The sequence below is a fragment of the Gavia stellata genome, chromosome 3 (assembly GCF_030936135.1).
Source record: "Gavia stellata isolate bGavSte3 chromosome 3, bGavSte3.hap2, whole genome shotgun sequence".
Classification (NCBI taxonomy): Eukaryota; Metazoa; Chordata; class Aves; order Gaviiformes; family Gaviidae; genus Gavia; species Gavia stellata.
In genome coordinates this window covers 91,977,339-91,999,319 of record NC_082596.1, presented here as the reverse complement: position 1 = coordinate 91,999,319, position 21,981 = coordinate 91,977,339, and the positions used below count along the sequence as shown (strand labels likewise).

The following is a 21,981-nucleotide window of genomic DNA, read 5'->3' as shown; positions in this document are numbered from 1 at the left end:
TCAGTGCGGGTTTAATAATCCATTTCAGCACATGACCTCTGCCTCAGTTTTATTTCAAAACTTCCAGTCCCCATTTCTCTTCTCCTACATGATGCCAATCCACTTCTAAACAGCCCTCATTAGGTTATAGCACAGTTCTTCTGCCTTCTGATCCAAACTACCTAGAACACCAAAACCAGAAGAGAGACACTTTCGGATTTCACTCCTGTCTCCCAGTCTCATCCTAGCTCACTGAGGAAGGGAAGTCCTGTCAAGCCTCAGCTATGATAGTCTGGAAAACACTTCATAGGCCCACAGGGATGCCAAGTCTGACAGAAGAAAAAGCTGTAAGGACTGGAACACAGCCAGCACAGAGAAAACCTTTTCAGAAGTCAGACAGGCAACACCACGAAGTCCCTATTTGACTCCAAAAACAGAGTTTTTCAAGAGTTTATGAATATAGCCCAATCGGAGACAAAATCCCTTGTCCCAAAAAAAGATCTTGAGACCATGCTCCAAACCACTCACCGCCCCCCCCCCCCCCCCCCCCAAAGCGGTATGAAGATTATGCAACACTGTTAAGCATCCTCTAACTTCCCCACACTTTGTTTTCTCTAATAGCTGGCTCATTTGGATTGAAGCGTTATGGAACAGACAACCAGTGCAGGAAGTTTTAGGACCAACTGCAAAAGCCTGGCAAAAGACATGAAGGCAAAACGAGACACTCTTACAAGGAAGTTTCTGCAAGTCTTGGAAATAGCGCTACCAGACTCACCCATCAGGGCTGCAGCAGAACCCCACAGGAGATCCTCAATGCTCTGCATCAACATTACATTGTGTCAAATACAACCTGTGCTAGCCCACTTGCTGCTTTCTTCACTGAAGGATTAATCCAGACATCAGCAATTTAAGCTGATTTAGTGAAAAACTGTAAGAAATAAATACCATACACAATAGCAATAGCTAACTTTAAGCAATAACTCTTGCTAACAAATATCACATACGTTCCAGCAGTTTCCTCTAGATCTGCTATATTATAAAGTACACTTCATTTTGTTTTCCCTATCCTCAATTGTCATACCAGTTATCTGTAAGCAAACTCTTCTCACTGAGGCTGTAACAGAAAAATAGCTTAGTTCATATGAGGAATCTGAAAGTCCATATGCCAGTGCTGCAAAACTTGAATAAATTGAATGCTTAAGAAAACTGAAAATACTCCAGGCATATGTAAGAACACAAGGATTTCATCCCACTCACATTAAAGTTAATTTCCTTCTTTAAAAAAGAAACAATGAATGAAACTAGGTTTTTCTCTTTGTCAAGACAACATAGCTAGAATCTTTAACATGTATTTTCCACAAGTACCAAAGTGAATATACTTTTTGCCAAAAACTAGAAACACATACTTCTATTCTTCATCAGGATCCAAGATTTTTAAAAAAGGCTGCCACTATGCCAAAGCAATACATTCCTTTTGTAACAACCTATTTTGTATCCAAATGAACAAGATATAAAATTTTCAAAGGGTAACATTCAGCAAATGATTTGAAATATTCAAGAACATAAGAACAATTTTCTGCTTGAACAGAAACCTTATCACCTCCTGAAACTACTCTTTGATGTAACAGTTGCACAGTTCCTCATGCATGGAAGAAGTAAGTCTCTGCACATCTGGACAACACTAAATCGTTAATAGAAAAGAACTAAATAGTTGTTGGCCAACTTTGTGGTTTTTTCCAAGCATGTTAAAAAACTCAAGTCTGGGAATAAACTGGCAACTTCAAGTCCCAGAGTAGGACAGATAGAAGTATCATGAATTACTTTGCTCATTACCCAGCACTACATCACCACATAGCATGCCAGCTGTGACACAGTGAAACTCTGTTTGGAAAGACACATACTTCATCACTCCGTATCTGGAGAGAAGACTGCTCATTGAGTTTTTCTCCCTTACCACTCAACCTGATGGGCTGACATCAGCTCTAGAGTTAGCCATCAGTTTCTCTGAAAGCTTGGAGAGGGAGAAGGGAAATGGTGGCAGCTACAGCTGCTTGATGACAGTGATTCTGGCAGCAGTTTTCCTAATAAACTAAACCCAACAGCACAGGAGGTGGGCAGCTAATTGTCATATAAGAATTAAAGCCCAAAACAGAAAAGACCCAGTGGGTCTAAGGAAAAGGTGGAGAAAGCCAATGTACTGGAGGGACACAATTTCTTGCTGCTTACAAATACATCCTTTCACTTGTGATAAAAAGTTCAGGTTTAGGCACAAGCAGGTCTGTTCTGGAAGCACAGCCATGCATTCAGAGCATGTTGGGAAATGCACTTATCCCAGTATTGTCTTCAGCCAGAGTAAGGTGTGTAGCTGCTCTTTAAAAGCCTGCTTTCAAATCAAGGAACAGACAAAGCAAAGACAGTAGTTCTAAGCAAGTGATTTCTAGTGACTTCTTTCAAAGCATACAGAGGCCTGAAAAACATGAGGACTGTTATGATCAAGTTTAAATATACTGTATCCTCTTACTGACTAGGACAGTCTAGGGGTTTCATTGGAAATAAAATACTAACCAAGAAAGTTATCAGTTACTTGATTTCCCCTCTTACTAAAAAACCTTCACCATCAATATCTCCTTCATGCAAAGTGTGATCTTCCAAACCAAGGCAGCCCAGCCAGCCTTGCTCCAGTGGCTGCAGGCAGCCTTGCTGTCTCCTCCCTCTAGGTGGAGAGCTTTACTGTGCCACCGCTGCACAGCCCCACAGGCAACTGGGAAGAGGGAGAGTGCACTGCTACTGCATCATCAGTCTATCAGATAACAAGAGTATAATCTCCATTAAGTAGCTGTGCTGGTCCATGCTGCAGAGAAAAAAAAAAAATCAAGACATGGAGGGTACTCTCTGCTAATCTTGACATAAACATGAAATGAAGTTCTACAAAAGGAGAAAGGCCATTATGGGACTCCTGGGTCATGAGCCTCATGATCACAGCAGGAGAAAAAAGGGAAACAGTGCCCCCGTCCTGCTCCAAACAGTGCTCTGCTTTCAGATTTGGACTCGGACCTTCCTCTTCTCCCTAAACCATTTTCCCCTCCCCTTCCTCAGCAACAATTTCTCCTCTTGCTCATACCACCACACACAGTTTCTTTTCCCATCACAAAGATGGGATGGAAACTTGAGAAAAGTTTCTATGCCCATCTCAAGTTTCACTGCATTTGACATCAGTTTCAAATAATGGAGGAAGAAGCATGGAGCTGACTTAGTCCTCTTCAAGCTCCACTCCCAAGAAGCCTGGGCACCCAACAAGGTCCTCTCGCAGGTGTCCAGAACAGCAGCAGTCCTTGAAGGTGTTTAAGAGACCTAAAGCACCTTCTCTCTATATAAAGTCTCATTACTTACTAAAGCAGTACGCATTACTCACTACAAAGTTCAACCACCAATGTTCATACCTCGTCATGAGGAACTCACAGGAAATAGTTTAAAAGCAGAAGCCTAAGAAAAGTCAGGTACAGCTGAGGTACTGAGAATGACAACCAAATCATGGTAACAAAGCAACCAAGGAATCAAGTCAAAATTTGATTTAATAACCACTGATACAGAACTGATGATGCATAGTAACAATATTTCCCTTCAAGCAGCTTGTCATCTTTCACCTTTAACCATTACTTCAGGAGCATCAAGTTTATTCACAACATACTGCAATGCCTAAACAAAGCAACTAATTTCTTTAAACCCATAAGCAAGCTTTCTTGAAAAATACTTACTCTGTTCACGAACAGCCTGCAGTTTCACTCTTGCATGCTTCCACTGAAAGGGGCCATCCCACCTTTAACCTCCATTCCCATTGCCAACTATATATCCCTGCCATTTTTGCAGCACTAGGTACCTGTGTGGCCAACCAAAGTCAACCACAGCTGAAGACCAACCAAAACACCCTGAAAGAAAATCTGCTCCAGCTAAAAACCTTAAGAGTCCTCATCTTTTCTAGCTCTTCATTTAATAGCAACCTCCAGCATTAAACACAAATAATCTTCCTTTCCCTGCCCCTAGACACACTCTTGCACCATCTATCTCTCACCAGAGGATTTTGATTTTGCTGGGCTTGACAGCAGCAATGCTGATAGAGCCATTGGAACAACCTGAACAAGAAGGCAGCAGAAACAGAAACTTCACCATTATGATTTCTCCTCCTTGCTCTCTAGCCCCCCCACCTCCCCAACATAATTTTCCACTGGATTACTCAGCCTTTTTCCATGTAATTAATGAACTAAGTGTGGCTAAACATAGTAACAAAGATAGCAGTATACTAGGAGTCCTAGTTCTGCCAGGCTAGTCTCCACGCTAATTAAGCCATTCCTCCTACAAAATCTCTCAAAAGCCTAGTAACAACTTTCAGCTAAATCCAGATCAAATACTTCATCACCTAAACTGTTTAAAAGGTGCAACTATGCACACATGCATGCTACAGTGTATGATGCATCTTTGAAATCCATATTAAAGCATTATCATAAAATAAACTATTACAAATAAACCTCACATGCATTTTTCAGATGCTAACAAGCTCAGGTACAGACCAGGGAGAAAGATAAGCATATCTGTACCATACTACGTCTCCTAGCCATGTTTCGACAGCAGTCCCAAAACAGTTGTAACTGGAGTTGAACAAAGACTTGTTTGCTTTATAGATGCCAGGAGCCACACACAGAAAATTGCTCACTTCTGAAACAAGTTACTCTCAGTTCAGTTTTTCCAGAGGTCGAGATAATTATGTCCTGGTGTATTATTACATTAACCGGCACTACCTGGTAGAGGCAATATGCCAATGCTCAGCTGCTTTAAAATGGGGCTCAGTGATAACCATACAAGAGAATGACGAGTTTTACAGTTCACTCCATAGAGGGTGTTACACCAAGCTGAGGAGTGACTATAGCCACCTAAGCTGTTCCAGATTCATATTCTATACATAGTCGCTCCTTTGTCCTCCTACCACCACCACATACACCAGACCCAAGGGAGAGCAACAGAAAGCCCTGCAAGAGGAACTCTGCCTTCTGTCATCCACTCTGCGAAAAGCATGTCCATATATACACCCAGCAACAGCTAAGGAAAGCCATTACTGTATTCAGTTTTCCTTGCCAGTGTCTGAAACAGAAGCATACAGGTTTTTCTTCACAGTTCTGCTACATTTGTGGTTCCCTCCAAGAAGGTAATGCTGCAAGCTACACCTCCTATGATGTCCTGCCAGCCAAGCAGCAATGGCAGACCAGTAAAACAGAGGTATCAGTGTTTTTTCTGAGGAGACTGACAACAGAAACATCAGATTGAGTGAGGCTGTCCACTATCACAAGCAAGCCAGTTTCTCTTTCTGCTTTTCCCCCTTAACACAAAGCTCCACTTGAAGAATTAAAAGCAACGAACGCTTTCAACATATGGATTTTTTATGACCAAAAACCTCAAAAGGGAAAGGAGTCAAGAGGTCTCTCTGCAAAAATTAATCCTGGAATTAACGTGATTAATTTGAAAACTTACCAAGTGTTGTCTTATAAGAGTTATTATAGACGAACACCTGTAAGGAGCCAGCTATTAATAGTACCAATGAAACTGTCATGCAAAAACAAAGAAGTGCTACTCATGGCAGTATGGTTAAGGCTGTGTCAGCAGTTTGATTTTCATGACTTTAACACCCAGCTGTTATAACTGCCTTCAGTAGAAGCAAGCATATTGCGCCTGTATCCATAGGGAGCACGGTTTCTGTTTTCACTGGATAAGACGCAAGAGTCAACTATATTTTAATACATGATCTCCGAATATTAAGATCCAGAATTTGCAAGTCATTTTTGGATATAATCAGGGCCAAATACAACTACACCTTAAAAGACAGCTTGGTAAATACTGCAAGACAAACTTGGTAGAGCACAAGAAACTGAGAAATAAAAGCGTGTGATTTTCTAGGTTGACTTACATTCCTCAAGAATTAGATGTATACCAAAGAAACTGCATGCTAATACACAGTTGACAGGTATAGATCTTTGTAACTTGGCCACCATTTGCTTAAACACAGAACGGCATTAACAGGATTGTGTTTGAAAAGGCACCATTTGAGATTCTTCAAGCAAGGAAATCTATAACCGAATAATAAGCAGTGATTAGCCCTGTGCATGCACAAAATTAAAAGCACCACTTATGCTCACATAGGACCCATACCTGACCCACACAAACATGAAAAATGCAGCGTTTCAATCAAACATGTGTTAGGGATATACTACTGAAGAGGTCCTGCAATAAAAGAGCATCTTTTAAATAAAAGGCAGAGTCAAACTACAAACAAAATGCAACTGGAATCCAAAAGGACTTCTTCCCAGTGTGTTTTGATGCATCAGGCATACTGCAGGGGCTCAGGATTTTATTCTATTTAGCTATTAAGTTTAATTACAACAAGCATGACAGACTAGCTTAGAAGGCTAGCACCCTTAACTGCCTCAGTGTGGAAAAGCTGTAATGTCACTTAGTTGTAATTTTTAGTAATGTAATTTAACTAAACAACAAATTTTAATAATCTTATTTCCTCCCCACACACTAAGATATAAATATGTACCAGAGCTATGTTTTCTCCACATACATAATGCCAAAGGCAGTACAGTCCTACTGTAAAGATAGAAACAAGTATAGTTTTTCCCTCTGGCCTTTCTTACATCTTTTCCCCTTATCCCACATTAAAATGAAGCCTCCTCATTAAGATAAGAGGAACACATGGAACTAGAAAGACTCAAAGGCAACACACCTGACAAATTCTGTAGACTTATAAACCCTTCCCTCCTCCATCTTTCCTTCAATCCCAAACATGCCAGAGGGAAAGCTGAACACAAACACACAAAAAGTTAAACTAAAGGGAAAAACCTCTATCTTTTAAGTCTTATTGAGGTTTTTTTTTAAAAAAAAAAGGAGAATTGAGTTTATAACTAACCAATGCCATTCCCGTAAGTTCAAATTATTTCTTAGTAAAAGAAATTAAAAAAATCAAAACCACCCCCACTGAAAGTCAAGAACTGGTCAGGATCAAACTGGTGACGTTATTTCACTCAGCACATTGAATCGCTCACACGATTTTAGACCTTCATTAGGAATGGGGGCTTGTACTTCCTTCAAAAGAATGTCTCTAATTGATTTTTGGCCACCCTTTCACTTTTCCTACCATCCAGGGCTATAAACTGGCCCCCATCCTGTCCTTCAACACACCCAGGCCATACAGTAGGTGCCAACATTTGTAACTAATTATAGGGAGGTTTTACGAGGGGAACATGGACAGTCATTAGCTTACACGGAAATGCCACAGTCTCAGTGAACCAATAGACAAAAAATACTTGAACTCTCCAGAGAGGTTTGGAAGCAAAACCATTACATTTTTGGCTGGAAGCATGGTTTAACATCAAAGTCACACTACCCACGTGATAGAAGGCAACGTAAGATGCATCACTGAGGCCAAGTAAGGTGGAAATCAAACACATTAGTCAGACCCTCAAACAGAAAGACTAGAGGGTTGGGGATGGAGAGGACAGCAGTGACAGCATAGCTGCAATGGGGTGCTGAGGATGCTCAGGAGACAGGTAGTGATTTGGGAGCACCATTCCTCTTCAGATCAACTCCAAAGCAGCAGTACCTGTAAAAGGACTCAGTCCTCATTTCTTTAAATGCATTTACACACATGTATTGTATAATAAGCTTTTCCTACTAGGAGAAGAAATAAGTAATCAAACCTGTCACATTTGCTTATCCAATAGAGTGCTTCAGATAAAATAAACGCTTCCTCATTACAAGATGAAGTGCTACTCAGGGCAACACAAGCATAAGCCCCATCAGGCTGCCACCCTAAGCACCTTTCAGAGTCAGTGGAGCAGATATCCTATATAGCCAATACAATTCACAGTGCCAGCCATCTTATCCTAAGGTGGGCACACCTGTAGTTGCTCAAACAAGCCTGCACCCAACTTAATCAGGTAGAGGGTTCTCACCCATCAGAAGGGCTGCCTAGACAAGTAGCTCAGATGTAGACGTAGTTAAGCAAGAAGGTTCCTGCCCAAGATGACACAATCCATCACACAGGCTCATACAAAGGAAATGAAAGGACTTCAATTAATTAGTGAAAGTTCTTCATCACATTTTGAAGACACACGAAGTATTTGCAAGAGAAACACAATGTACTTAATGGGTGTCGAGAGTGAGCCTTGTCCACCACTGCAAGTACTAATCACAACATTAACTGATGGGGAAGTTGTATATTTCAAATGCATGCACGCTCTTTCATTTTCTGCTTTACACACCTTCACATTAACTATTTACATATCAGCAATAACCTAAACCATCATTTCACAGCTCATTCAATTTATCAAAATCAAAACCAGAGCATTATTGCTTAGGGAATTTTAGTAGTCTTAAGCTTCTGGTTGTTTTCAATTTGCCAAATCTGTGTTACACTTCCCTTTAATTGATCAAGACAGATAGATGTGAGATCCTGGGACATAATTAAAACTGACAGTTTGTGTATGACAGAGCTGAATTGCACTGTAAAAGGAATTAGCAGTCAGGATTTCCCCATTTAAGTTACTTTCCAATTTTAAGTCTGATCTCTCATACAGGTTAAACAAGAAAAGCAACAAACAATGTAATGATTTGAAATTCTACCTATACTTCACACATCAAGAATCACAGCATAATGCATTTCCACAAAGGTGTTTTTTATAACATGACTAAATAGTGAACCAGCATAACTGCAAGAGTATGAAAGTACAAAGATGTACCAACAGAAATGCAGCAAGTGTAATTTTGGAGACATGGTCAGTATAAAGAGTCCTATTTCATTCTTGAATAACAAAGAACTTTCAAATTAGCAAAAAAATCCTCTTCTCTAAAATGCAGAAAAAGGACTGAAACAGTTGCACTATGTATTCAACTATAAAGGGCTACAATAGGAACATTTAATGCATATCAGGTGACCTTGAGAATTTTAAGAAATTAAATACATCAAGCAAAACCACACAGTTACAAGTTTTCAGTCTCTGATCAGCTGTGAGTATAACTATTTTCCTAAAACAGGCCAGCAAAGGCATAAAATGAAGTTTAACTCTTAGTCTTTATGATTTCCTTGCCTTCACATCTTCAACAATAATTCTCCAACTTTATTTCACCTTCAAAAATACTCGGTAGGTTTGCTACTGAGCCTGCAGACCTACAACCACTGAGCCCCTGCTGCTGTTTAAAGGCCAGCCAGCATTCTGAAATGGCTTCCAGCATCACTGCAAACATTGGGGGGAAAACCCAACAACTTGTAAGCAAAGAGGCTGTGAAATTCTACTGGTTCAGACCAGGCTTGGGCTTCAGCAGAGGAACACTTGACCAGTAACAGGCAAATCAGCACCAAAGAAGCTTCTGAGCTGTGCCTTCTCAAGTATACCCATGAAACAGATACCTCACAAAGCCACCTAGAAGATGGAAGAATATACTATATTGCATGCAGGTCTGAAGACCTCTGTATCCCTTTAATACTGTACATCTTGTAGGATTTTAATAATATTTTAATTTCAGAAGCAAACAGCATGCTAAATTTGGGCAGGAATACATTGACAGACTACTACTGTGTAATCATGGGAAAAGTTACACTGACATGAAAACTGCAATTATTTAGTTATATGAAATCCAGAAAGCGTAGCCAGAAATTTCAGCATTTCAAAACCAAACCTGCTCCATTATAATGTTTATGCTTTCAGAGAGTGAGCGATACCAATGCTAAAGAAGGCAAGGACACCAACCAGCAACCAAAGATACAAGCAGCTGTTCTTTATCTTTCTAAGAGAGAAATCACAATCAAGAGGAAGTTACAGGTCACCATAAGTATCGCTGATGAAGCCAGCCATTGCTAATGCACCTAAAGAGATCCTGCATGCATGAAACAAATGCTAGGAAAAAAGCAAACAAAATAACCACACCCCATGACAGCATGCCTGCAATTTGACAAGCAGGAGCCCTAACAGTCAGATGTTGTTTCCCAGCTCCAGAATAGCACCAACAGAAGTATACAGGTAGGGACTACAGTAGCAGTCAGAAAGAACTGCAGCATAACAAACTAGAAGCATAAAAATCAGAAAAAGGCTATACATAGGAGCAGTCAGAAGTATTCCCTGCCTGACTTCGGGTTTTCTTTCCTTTTAGACATACGTACATGCCTTGGGAAAGGCGTATTTCCATTCATGAAATGGTAAATATGTGCAAGCTACTTCTGACATGGGTTCAAGACATTATAGAATACAAATAAGAGAATGGTCTACTCTAAGTTGCTATGTGTCTTCTGATTTTTGAGAGGGGAGGTCGCTTTTTGGTTTGGGGCAGGGTGAGGGAGTTGGTTTTCCAGGGCTAGTGGGAGTTTGTGTGGTCTAAGGCTTCCATTGCAGTATTGTGACATGCTACTTCAAAGTGCCTATGAAAACACAAGAACAGTTACAGTAGACCTGACAGCATATCTATTACCAGATGCTTCAATTCAGCGCTATCCTGCAAGGTGGAGCATTAGAGATTTGTATGTGATATAACACATTCAAAGAACATCATCTCAGGAACTTGGAAGAGGAAACAAAGCCAAGAGGCACATATTTAACAGCTATGCAGGTGTCATATGCAGCAGAGACAAGGTGTCTTCTCATTACAGCAAAAGCACTCAACTAGACATTCAGCATGCCAAATTTTTTCCTTCTACATTAGATTTCACCACAGGCTGTACAAATTCTCCTTTGAGAAAATTTCTAAGCAGCAATAAATGGGCCAAATGACAACTAAGACAAAGTCCTGCAGAAACCTTTCTTAAAACTTCACTGTATCTTACTATATTTGATAGTTAGTCAGATTTCTCCAGAGCAAGCATATTTTCTTCCTGTTACTTCAAAGGTGTTCAAAGCACAGCAAATGCAGCAAAACAAGCTGCAAAACTAGCAAACAAGCTAGTTTATCTACTTGGAAACTCTGCAAAAACCCAAGATCTGTGGCATCCCACACCCAAGGCAAGTACATTTTTGTGGCTGACATACCTGTTGGATTACTGCACTTAGCTGAGCATCACTACAAAGGTGTTGTGATATTGTCAACTTCTGACCAATTTGACTACATGATGCAAGCTGTACCATTATTCAATGCAACAGAGTTGTCTCAGGGCACAGTATCAAATGCTCTTCAATGGTACTTATCACTGAACTAATGGCAAACAAATCATAGTCAACGGACATGTCCTTAAACCTATTTGCTTACTGTCAGATGACATTTGGGTTACAAAGCAAAATTCATGTTTCCCATTTTAAAAAAAAGATACTTCAACAAGAAACACTCCTGAAGGAAGCCTGCCTCAGGTATACACACAAAGTAGTATTTGTGAATAAAAGAAAAATTGCTGCAACATTTACATTGCATATGAGGAAGTTCAATTGCTTAATAACACATGTAAAAAGCACAGGTGACAACAGATAAGCTAGTTTACATCATCTTGTTTGGCAGGCTTTACAAAAGCTTCATTATGGATTTAGATTGTGAAGTCTGTGCACACCCTAGAAATGGAAAAAGCTATAGGGACTTTCCAGTAATAGAGGAGACTGGAGAGAATTCCACTCTTTCACCTCAGCTCTTACAGCTTTGACCAAAATTTGAAAGTTTTGGACATAATTGCATCCCCCAGTTCATATACATATGACCCAAAGGAATTCCTTAGCTGATGTCCTGAAAAAACAATCAGTAAATTCATATGAAAGAAGCAGGAGGTGACAAAAATATTAAGAATAAAATCTTTTATTTTGCTCATTTGGCTAAAAAGCAACCGAAGTAGCAAGAAGAGATTTGGAGCAAGAGAGCACACACACCTGTGAGAGAAGAAATTAAGACATCTACCACATTGCTGACTTGCTCTTGTGTTGTTCACCTAGTGCTTCAGGGAAACCATGCTTTCCAAAATAAGCCTGAGTTGTGCTGCAACAGTACAGAAGGAGAAGCAGAGCTGACAAGTTTGTAAGAACAGATACTTAATCAGGACTCTACTCCAGACCCAAAATTCTGAAGAAGCTCGGATAAAGTTGCTAGAAATTGTCAAGAGAGAGAAAAGTATTTCCTGCCTCCCAGACCAAATGAAAGCGTAGGTATGTGCAAAGAAACTCGGTCTCAGTACTCCTCAGCGAAATAAGGCATGGGCAACAGGAAGCACCACTAGGATGAATATCAGTATCACAACTGCACTGAGAAACCTTTTATTGAGCTTCCTTGGATTACAGGAATCAGAGTGGTAACCTTTGATGTGTTCTTCACACAGGCCATCAGCAGGTTTAAGTACTCCATTTTCCTTGTCCTTCTGCATAGCTATCTATTTTCTAAGAAACTGACTCCCTTGTGCAGAAAGCTCAACAGCCAAAAGGATCTGAAAGAGACAATCAGAGGAAAAAAAGACCAAAACTTAGTGGGAGAGGATGAAGTCACAGGAAAAAAACTTTTCACAGAAGTTCTGTCTTCAGCTTGGCTTGGCTGTAGGTACATAGAGAAAAGGATGCTTCAACTCTTTAAAAACTTAGGAAATAGAGAAATACAGGTTCTGTCTACACTGACAGTCACCAGTCTTCATTAAAAAACCCACAAACCAAAAAAACCCAAGACTAAGCAAATAGCATGCTGCTGGCCATGGGATATTCTGCTCTCCTTGTTGGTCTGGGCAGCAGTGACAACAGCCCCTATGGCTATCCACAGCATCAGAAACTTCGTGAGAAATGTTGCTTGGAGGAAGTCAGCTTCCCAAACCAGGTAACATGCTTCTATCTGTTTCATATCTCAGCACTGTTAAACTTCAAAATTTTATTTTTCCTGAAACATTTTCAGTATTTTATCTACTTTCACAGCAGGTACACATCACAGTATACAGTACCTTATAATTCACTTGCTGTTCACAATGTTTTTCAATCCAGATCCTGTTCAAACACAAGGAATCAGATTGCCTGCACTGGTCCTTGAGTTAATACCTGCTAGCGAGCCAGGCTACCAGAACTTCCCTCTCCAGCAAGCAACTAGCGAATAGACTTCACTGGCAGTCACAAACACTGAGCAAAGCTGTGCAAAGATGGAAAGAAAAAAGGGAAGTTAATATATGAAGGCACACATGAACTAATCCTGTATCAGACATACTTTTTACCATTAATATCTTCTAGCTCACTTATGTTTGAACGCCACCGCTACCTGCATTATTCTGAAAGGTGATGGAATATAGCTGGGCTCCTCCAGGCAGACACAGAGAGCAGCCAATATCCTGGACTCCCAGTTCTTGGAGAAGACAAAAGCCCTGCCAGGCTGCACATATTTTTGTAGAGTATGAAACACAGATGAAAGAGTAAAGCATTGGACAACCTACTTAGATTCCTTCGGTGAGAGGTCAATGCATTATCTAAATTAGACTATCTGGTAACTCTCCTCCCTTCAAAGGGGGAGCAAGACAATCAAAATTCAGGCATCATTCTAAAAATAGGACCTCTTTTCAGATAATATTCTAGTCTCCCATTTCAGTACTTGTTATACTACTTTTCAATACAGCACCTTTTTCTCAAGAGTTTTAGATGAAACTCAATAGCAACACTTCTTATTTATAACCTGTAAAGGGAAAAACCTGTAATTATATTTTAGGCAAGCTTGGGTTTCATGCCACAGGGGCTATTTGCTGCAGAGTTTCCAACAAGTTGCTTACACCATCTTGTCACAAATTACAGGTGTTCAACCTCTGATACTGTGGAGGACTCACAAAATCATACAAGTTTGTTGGAAGGTACCTTTGTAGATCACCCAGTCCAAGATCCCTGCTCAAGCCAGGGTCAGCTACAGCAGGTTGCTCAGGGCCATGCCCAGTTTGGTTTTGAATACCTCCAGGGACAGATACTCCACAACTTCTCTGGGCAATCTGTTCTAGTGCTTGAAAGAAAACAACCCAAGAAAACCCCAAACACCACACACCCTTCAAATTTAAATTAAGTTTCTTGTATTTCAGTTTGCTCCCAAATTAGTGTTCCTACATCTCCACATCCTTAAACTAAGATAAGGATGTTCAACACATCTGAAATTCTCACTCAAGACAACTCTTGGTTACTCAGAGACAGCAAGTGGAATAGAGTACCTGTTTCAACCAAGACAATATTTGTTTAAATCAAAAGGCAGCAATACTAATATTTAGCTTTAGCCAGAAACCAAGACAATATTTGTTTTAATGAAAAGGCAGCAATGCTAATATTTAGCTTTAGCCAGTTTCAGCAAAAACTATCCTCCTATTTCTATGCAGAAAATCAATCTTCTGGATTTTATCCTTCACCTGGCAAACCAATGTCCTCTCTGGTACAACAGGCTATAATGTTTCTCTACATCTGCCATCCAAGTATAAACACACTCCCCACTGACAGAGCCCACCTTACCACTTGATCACAATACTTAAAAAAACTTTTTTAGAAAGCTTCTTTAACTGTTTCTTTTACAATTCTTGCCAAAAAACAAAGTTCTTTTAGCCACAGAGTATCAAAGAGTTTTATAGTCACACTCCATACCAGCCATTCTTTTTTTTTTAAATACTAAGCAATGAGTCACGTTCTCTTCTTACTGGTAATTTGCCCCACAGAGTGTGTCTTGCTTGGTTTCATTCTCAACAGCCAGATTTAAAAAACAACTTAACCTCAATTCACAACAGCAAATCTTACTTTCTCAGTATCTTCCCCCCCACCATACAGTTAGGCTTTCTTAAACTGTGAACTATAATACCTGCATAAAACTTGCAGTACACATGTATAGGGGTTACAGGAATAGCAAAGGCCATAAGCAACTGATTAAACTTCTGATACCAGAAAAACAGAGGCAGACCCCATATTCTACCTATATCAATGAATTAAAGAGAATGTTCTTGCATTTCTGCATGCACACTCACTTGTTAGTCATATTTACATTATCTTAGGGTTTGGTTGAAACTTCTGAGGCTGCTACCTTAGGTTTTGCCAAATGGCAGTTGAATTTCACAGAACTGCAGGCCAGGGAACAGAAGCTAATGCTAGTACTGCTGCTGTAAGAGCTCTCACAAGGCAGAAACACAACTGCTTGCTTAATATAAAATTTGCAATAGCCTCTGTCCATGTATTGACACTCAAGTTTAGTGCATTGCTTCATTCAAAACTGCGCTTTGTAAGTGCCTGTTGAATGATCTTGGTCTACAAACTCTTACCTTACTGTCTCTCCAAGTAAAGCAGGACAGCACCAGACACAAGATAGACATTATTCACTGCTCGTAATCCAGTGACTGAGGGGAAAAAGTAGAAACATCAACATATAACCTCATAGCCAGACTCAGCCAGAGCATTTCTTGGTATTTCTCCGAGAAGTCAAGTATCTAAATACTCTTATAAGCATCAGCATACAGAAAGACAATCAGACTGATTGCAGTGCAATCAGACTTTCCGGAAAGATATTTAAATGCAACTTTAACAGACATTTAGTCACAGTACCTAGAAAACAATGCTGTCAAAAAGTACTGCCTTAGTAGCTTCCCCAAATAAGACACAAGACATATCTGCATATCTAGAATTAAATTTGTTAGTTATACTGCTATTTGATTCAAAACTCCCATTTTCATGGAGTAATTCTTCAAGGTATCAAAGTTCGAGAAGTCCAACACATCTATTTTGCATTGTGAAAACACTCTTCCAGTAAGAGTCACATTCTAGTTTTGAAAAAATATTTTCATTTTAGTACACACAACAGGCCTGTTTCATTTGAAATACTTTTCCTTAAATAAAGAAAAAAGTGCTATGCATTACTCACAAGTAGCCTACCAGCAGACCAACACCTATGGGACACTTCAGAAACTGCCTTGCATTGGAAGCCATTCTGGCAAAACAGTGAAGTGTGGTTCATCCCACTGCTGTGGTGTGAGAAGGGAGATAAGGGAAATCTCAATACTGCAGAAGGAGTATACAACACCACAGGCTACATGCTTAAGAGTCTCTTATCAGTAATGCAAGTGGTAGAATGATACTGATTTCTCTCTAACCCCACTGGCAAATGCAGAATTTGTAGAGGTTCATTTATCTGCTTTGATTTCATAGAGACTAAGGTCCAGCCCTTCCACCCAGAATGCCATTTGAATCCTGACCGTACAATTACGGAAGTTGTTTTCCTTTGTGGCTTCACCATGCATATTGCAAACTCCTCCTTTTATTTGACCAAAGGTCACAAAAATCACCTTCCTATCAGTAACACATTCACTCTTAGAGACCTATCCTTTTAACATCTTGTATCTAGAAGAGAAGCAAGCCACATGAACTGGTTTTGTTAACCAGTGCAGTAAGCTGGCACATGGCACAAGCCTCCAGTCATTCACTATACAGTAGAACTTGTGCAGACAGCCCATCCTCTTCTAGAATCCTGTAAGTCTTATGAATCCCATTAGAAATCTGTAAATCAGAAGTTACAGTTGTACCATATCTCCATGGTATATTTCAGTTAAAAAGTGCATTATCAGGCAATTGCCCCATTGTCAAAATATAGCCCTACCTGAGCTCAACTCTTTCTCCATCATAGCAGAAACAAAATCCATCTTTTGTCAGTGGAAAAGATGGACAATTGAGATGTTCACAGCTATACAGAAGTTCTGAAAAATAAAATGAGTTGTCTGATTTAAACACCATGATTAAGCACACTTGCTGTGGCATCACCTCAACTCAGGAACAGCTGCTACAGTTCAAGCAGCACCTTGTTTGGCCCAAGAGTACTCTAAAGACAAAAGCAAAACTCTACATTTGTCTAAAATTGTCACAGCCCAGTTAGCTCAATACTTATCCCCCACCTACACTTGTTCTAGGAACCAGGCACTACAGGGCCTTAGTTCAGCAAATAGTCTCAGAGTACACAGGCCACACGCAAAGAAAAGCAGGTTCCTTAGACAATGCAACCATGCCAGCTCACTATTTAAAAGAAATTTGCTGTAGCAGAAGGGGCCCAGTTTAAATAAGAGGAGTTTACCATCTGATTCTGTTCTACGCCTTCCTCAGTCTGAAGGGATCCAAGCCTTTATCTCCCACCTTGAAAAAGCACCAGTTTCAAGGAAGAATGTGAAACAGACCAACTCTCTTTAGCTCAGTAATTAAAGTAACTACCTGGGAAACACAAAGCCTGAGTTCTAGCTTCCACTTCAGCATATTTGTGTATTTTGCACATGGTAATTAAGTTTAAAAACGGATGGCACTAGGACTTTCTCCCAGGAGATGGGACATACAAGTCTCTCTATTCACAGATAAGGAACAGAATGCAGGTCTCTCATTCCTGGATGAGGCCTCTCCAAATAAAATGAAAGCTATTACATAAAAAATAAAGAAAGGGAGTGAAAGAGAGGAAAGGAACAAGTACTATGGTGACTTTCTTTAAAGGTCATCTAAGAAAAGAGGGACGAGGATTTCTAGCAGCAGATCTCAAAATGATGGAGGACTACAGGATCCCAAAAGAGGCCACCCTCAACATAAAACTTCCATCCTAAGCCAAGAGTTGGTCTTTACTAGCTCTGGTTCTCCAATGCTAAATATGCCTGAGAAAGGTTAAATTAAGATGGAAGAGCTGTTTTGAAAATAGAGGAAAACAACATAGAGAACACAATACTGAAAGAAAGAATCAGGGCATTGTAGCTACAGGCCTCTAACTTACTATCTTTGATGAAGAGAAACGTACTTCTGTCAACAAACTGGAAGACTGTTCACACAGCACCAAAGTAGTCCTTGGGAAAGCTCTGACTGTCCTCTTGCTAAAAATAAACATCAAGCAAAAATGTTAGTATACACAGATTATTCATTTTCCTCTTCTCAGACATAGTTATATCTCCCTATCAGGCAGCCACTTGGAGGGGTTTCCTCAACCCACTATTGGCAGACAGCTGCCAACCCATGGGAAGAGTGCACACCAAGAAGTGTTGTAAGAACACACAAGAACAGACATAATGAGGTAGAACGCGAACAGCAGGTGAACGTTCAAAGCACAGTTCAGGTTCTCTTGGATAACAGATGAAAGCTGCTACAATACTACATTGTCTCTGGATTTACTCCCTCACAAAAGGTCAGGTGGCTCTTCTACTATAGGAAAAAAGAGCATTGACTAACATTGTCTCAGAGCGAAAGAGCAACATGTTTGCTTTGACATGTACTTTTCCACAGTGCTCACAGCCTTCTAAACAATCCACACCAGCACCTCACCAGTGGACCTGCAAGCATACCAGGACAAGTCACAGTTGAAGGGGAAGAAGTTTTTCTATGTATGAAGCCATCGCTGATTAAATGCAAGCTATAAAAGAAAAAAGCTGTTCCATTAGGATTCCAAGATGAGCATGAATGCTTACTATACAACATTACCTATTTAACAAGTTATACCAATCACAGAAGATACACCCTCCGAGCATAAGTCATTCAGCACATTCCAAGAGATAAGCAATGCACAAGCAGAGCAGCTTTTTTCCAGGCAGTGGGCAACAGCTACATTGCAAAGTAAGGCGTTCCTCAAATATGACTAAGTATGTCCACAACAGCTTTCATTCAGGACCCACTTGCCAGCAAAGACACAACAATGCAGATCTCTGGCATGGACAAACAATCCAACCAAATATTCAAGCTGCCTGTTGGGAGTGTAGCAGCAAAGGCTACAAACTACACATGTCAACACTCCTGCAGATCTCACCAGGTTAAAACTCACCACTGGCACATCCTTTTTCACAGTGCAGAAGTTTCTCCAAGGGAAACTGATTTTTCTTTCCATGCCACCTTTCTCCTGCACCTTCTGCTCAAAGCACCAGGACTCTGAAAGGATCATTATCCCTATAATGTAATACAGCCAAAAAAATTGGAGACTACAATGAATGCACATGAATACAAAACAGGTGGCCTGGGAGATGCTTTTGTCATCCATTCAAGCCCAGATATAAAGCTGATACTGACTGTAAATGCATAGCTGCCCAGTACATCAGAGACAGGTGACAAACATCCCCTCTGAATAATGACAAGCCTGCTCAAATCAAGCCTGATAGCAGGCTGCCTCACATCTGCACTGGTACCACTGCACTGCTACCTTCAGGACCATCAGGATGAAGAGTCCCAGCACTGGATCCTTTTATTATCTTTTACAGGTGTGGCTCTTTTCTCATTGACACTCACTTCACACCTCATCTCAGTACAGGTTTAGCTGATTTCTTAGGAATTCCTGGTAAAGGTTACTATAAGACAGTCCCAAAGCCGAGATAAAGAAGTGATGCACCCCCCTCATACACACCTAGCGAAAATCACTTCCAACCCCCAAGCAAACCAGCCCTAGCCACACGTGGCTGAGGCCAGAGAAGCCTTGTACCTCGGAGCAGTCCGGCCGTCTCTGAACCAGCCGCGGGCTGTCAGAGGGAGCTTCTGCACGCCGCAGAGCTGGCGGCACGACACCGTGATGGGAAGCGGGCACCGAGCACGGGAGCGCGGGCAGCCGCCCCATTACAAGGTGCTTTAGGGGCCTGGAAGGCACCCCCGGGGATGTACACCCGGGGGCCCGGGGGGCAGGGAGTGTCGCTGCTGCCTGCAAGGCGAACGCGCCCGGCAGCCCCACGTCAAGCCCTCCGCCGCCACCGCTCCCACACGGGGCCTCAGTCACGACTGCCCACGGGCGCCTCACGGCGGCTCTCCCCTCCGCCGCCGCCGGGAGCCTCGCGAGACCCGGCCGCCCGCGCGGGGAAAGCCCGGGAACGAGGGGAGCCCCCACCCTTACCTGCCCGGTGATGCCGGTGATGAGAGCCACCTTCCTGCCGTTCATCTCTTCGCCGTTGTCTCCCGGTGCCGCGGCGCAGGCACACGCCTCCGCCGCCGGCTGTGCCATCCTCCCAGCGGCGGGCGCGGCCCAGGTGTGGAGACAGCCTGGGGTGAAGGCGCGGTCGCCTGGGGCAGGCTCACAGCGCTGGGGGAGGGCACGGAGGGAAGGATGTCTGCCGCCCCGAGCACGGCTCGCACATGGGCTGCCGCCACCCGGGGGCTACCTCTGCTGCTCCGGCCGCCGCGGCATTTCCGCGCTCGCTGCCCGCCGGCGCTCCCGCCCCGCCCCACGGTGGCCGCAGGTGCAGCCCCGCCGCCGCCGGCCCAGCCCCGCGCAGGCGCGCACCCGCCAGAGCGGCCCGGGCTCGCGCTCCGCTTTAGCCACCCCTCCCCTCGTCTCGCCCCGCCCCGCAGCCAATCAGGAGCCCCGGCACTTCCTTAAAGGGACAGGAGACGGGGCTCGTCACCCAGCAGCATCGGCGCGCCAGGGCTGAAGGCGGGCGCGGTGATTGGTTGAGAGCGGGCGGGGGGGTGGTGCGTGGCCTGTGCGGCTGCCGCCGCGAAGGAGCGGAACCCCTGACTTCCTGACCGCGTGTCGGGGAGGATGATGCGGCAGCGCCACGTGAGAAGAGCGGGCCGCGGGCCTGCCCCTCCGCCCCGGGCGCCGGCGGCAGGGAGCGCACAGCGCCCCCTGCGGCGTGGAGGAGCGGCCAGCGGCGCTGGAGGCATCGAGCAGTGGAAATCAACTCCCCGGCAGCCGCCGGGGCCCCGTAGGGCCCCGCAGTCCCTGGGCCCATCGCCGCCCTGCAGGCCCTACTGCCCGCCCCCGGGGCCTACCGGTTGTGTTAGACATCAGAGAGCAAACCCGGGAGTGCCCCAGCTGCGGCAGGCAGCTGCGGATGAAAACTGGCTCCTTGCGCGGCCCAGGATCCTCCAGCCATCAGGGGAACCAAGCTGCGCAAAGCCAGGCCTCGTGGGTTTTCCCACTTGTGGAAATACTTCTGGAAAAGGGATTTATAACAAATATTTCTTCTGATGAAACACTGAATCAGCACCCTCTTTTACTGAGGCAGCGTGTCGCTGTATTTACGAGGAAGAAGGGGCCTGCCCATGTTGTACTGTTAATCCCTGAAGCTGCCACACCAGAGTTTCCTCATTGTATGCTTGGATGGTGGGGCCTCTGCATGTGCAGACAATCGTATTAATAAAATTTTACTATTATTATGGCTTATAACAGCATGTGGTCAAAAATTACTCAGTGTCATTGAAAGCCCATAATATATTAAAAAAAAAAAAGATGCGGAGTCTGGGACCGTACTGCCTTTCAAGTGGAACTGTATTCTGAAATCCCAAATGCTTTTTCGCACACTGCTCCCCAGGCTCTGAGTTTAAATCCCCTTGTTGCAGCCTCATCATCTGTGATGGAATGGAGAAACTGTATTATGTCTCAGTTACTCAGTTGCAAGATGTCATCCCAATCATACCATTTCTGCATCTTGTTTCTGAAGCCTTTTCCCGGGCATATGCAGTTTTATAAAGTTGGCAACATTGGTTACTACTTCTGCAAACTGATTTCATTCCACTAGTGATTGTTTCATGGGTATAAAAATTCAGATTCGAAAGAGGAGGGACACCACAAATAATAGGAATGCCACCCTCACAGTTTTAAAATGACAGTGGAGACATAAAAAGACGTTAAATTCTGAGACTTTCAGGACTCCGTATGCCAGAAATAAGGCACAAAACTTATTTTTATTTAAAAACTTAGGATTTGAGATTAGAGGGAGTTAGGAGCAAGTTTTCTTTATTTACTTACGTATATAGATCATTCCCTCTCCTATTAGATCAGAGCTGCAAAAAGCAATGCATGAGCTACAACATTAAAAATTGTTTGTTAGGTGGCCAGCTAAGCTTGTCATTTCTAGCTTTCGCTAGCAGTCCATTAAATGTACACCAAAGTAAAGCTTGCCTTCTTTCTGTGTTCTGCTCAAGAAGGCAGTGAACAAGCCTGACAATGCAAGTCCTGAAGCTGGGCTAGAAGAGCCCACATCACTGAGGCCTGCATGTGCAGTTAAGAGGCTTTTTTTCGTCCCTTTCTCCAAACAGAATTTCTCCTACCCCAGTTGTCCAATATCCCACAAAAACTATTTTTCACATG

At 42.5% G+C, this 21,981-nt stretch overlaps 1 protein-coding gene across 1 annotated transcript in view; it reads right to left on the bottom strand.

Moving 5' to 3' along the window:
* The window catches only part of GMDS (GDP-mannose 4,6-dehydratase), a 444,874-nt gene extending 424,984 nt beyond the window's left edge, over window positions 1–19,890 (bottom strand). The window contains exon 1 of the mRNA XM_059815329.1: window positions 19,783–19,890. Coding sequence (XP_059671312.1) covers window positions 19,783–19,890 — 108 coding nt within the window. The remainder of the gene's footprint in view (window positions 1–19,782) is intronic.
* Between the last annotated feature and the right edge of the window lie 2,091 nt (window positions 19,891–21,981).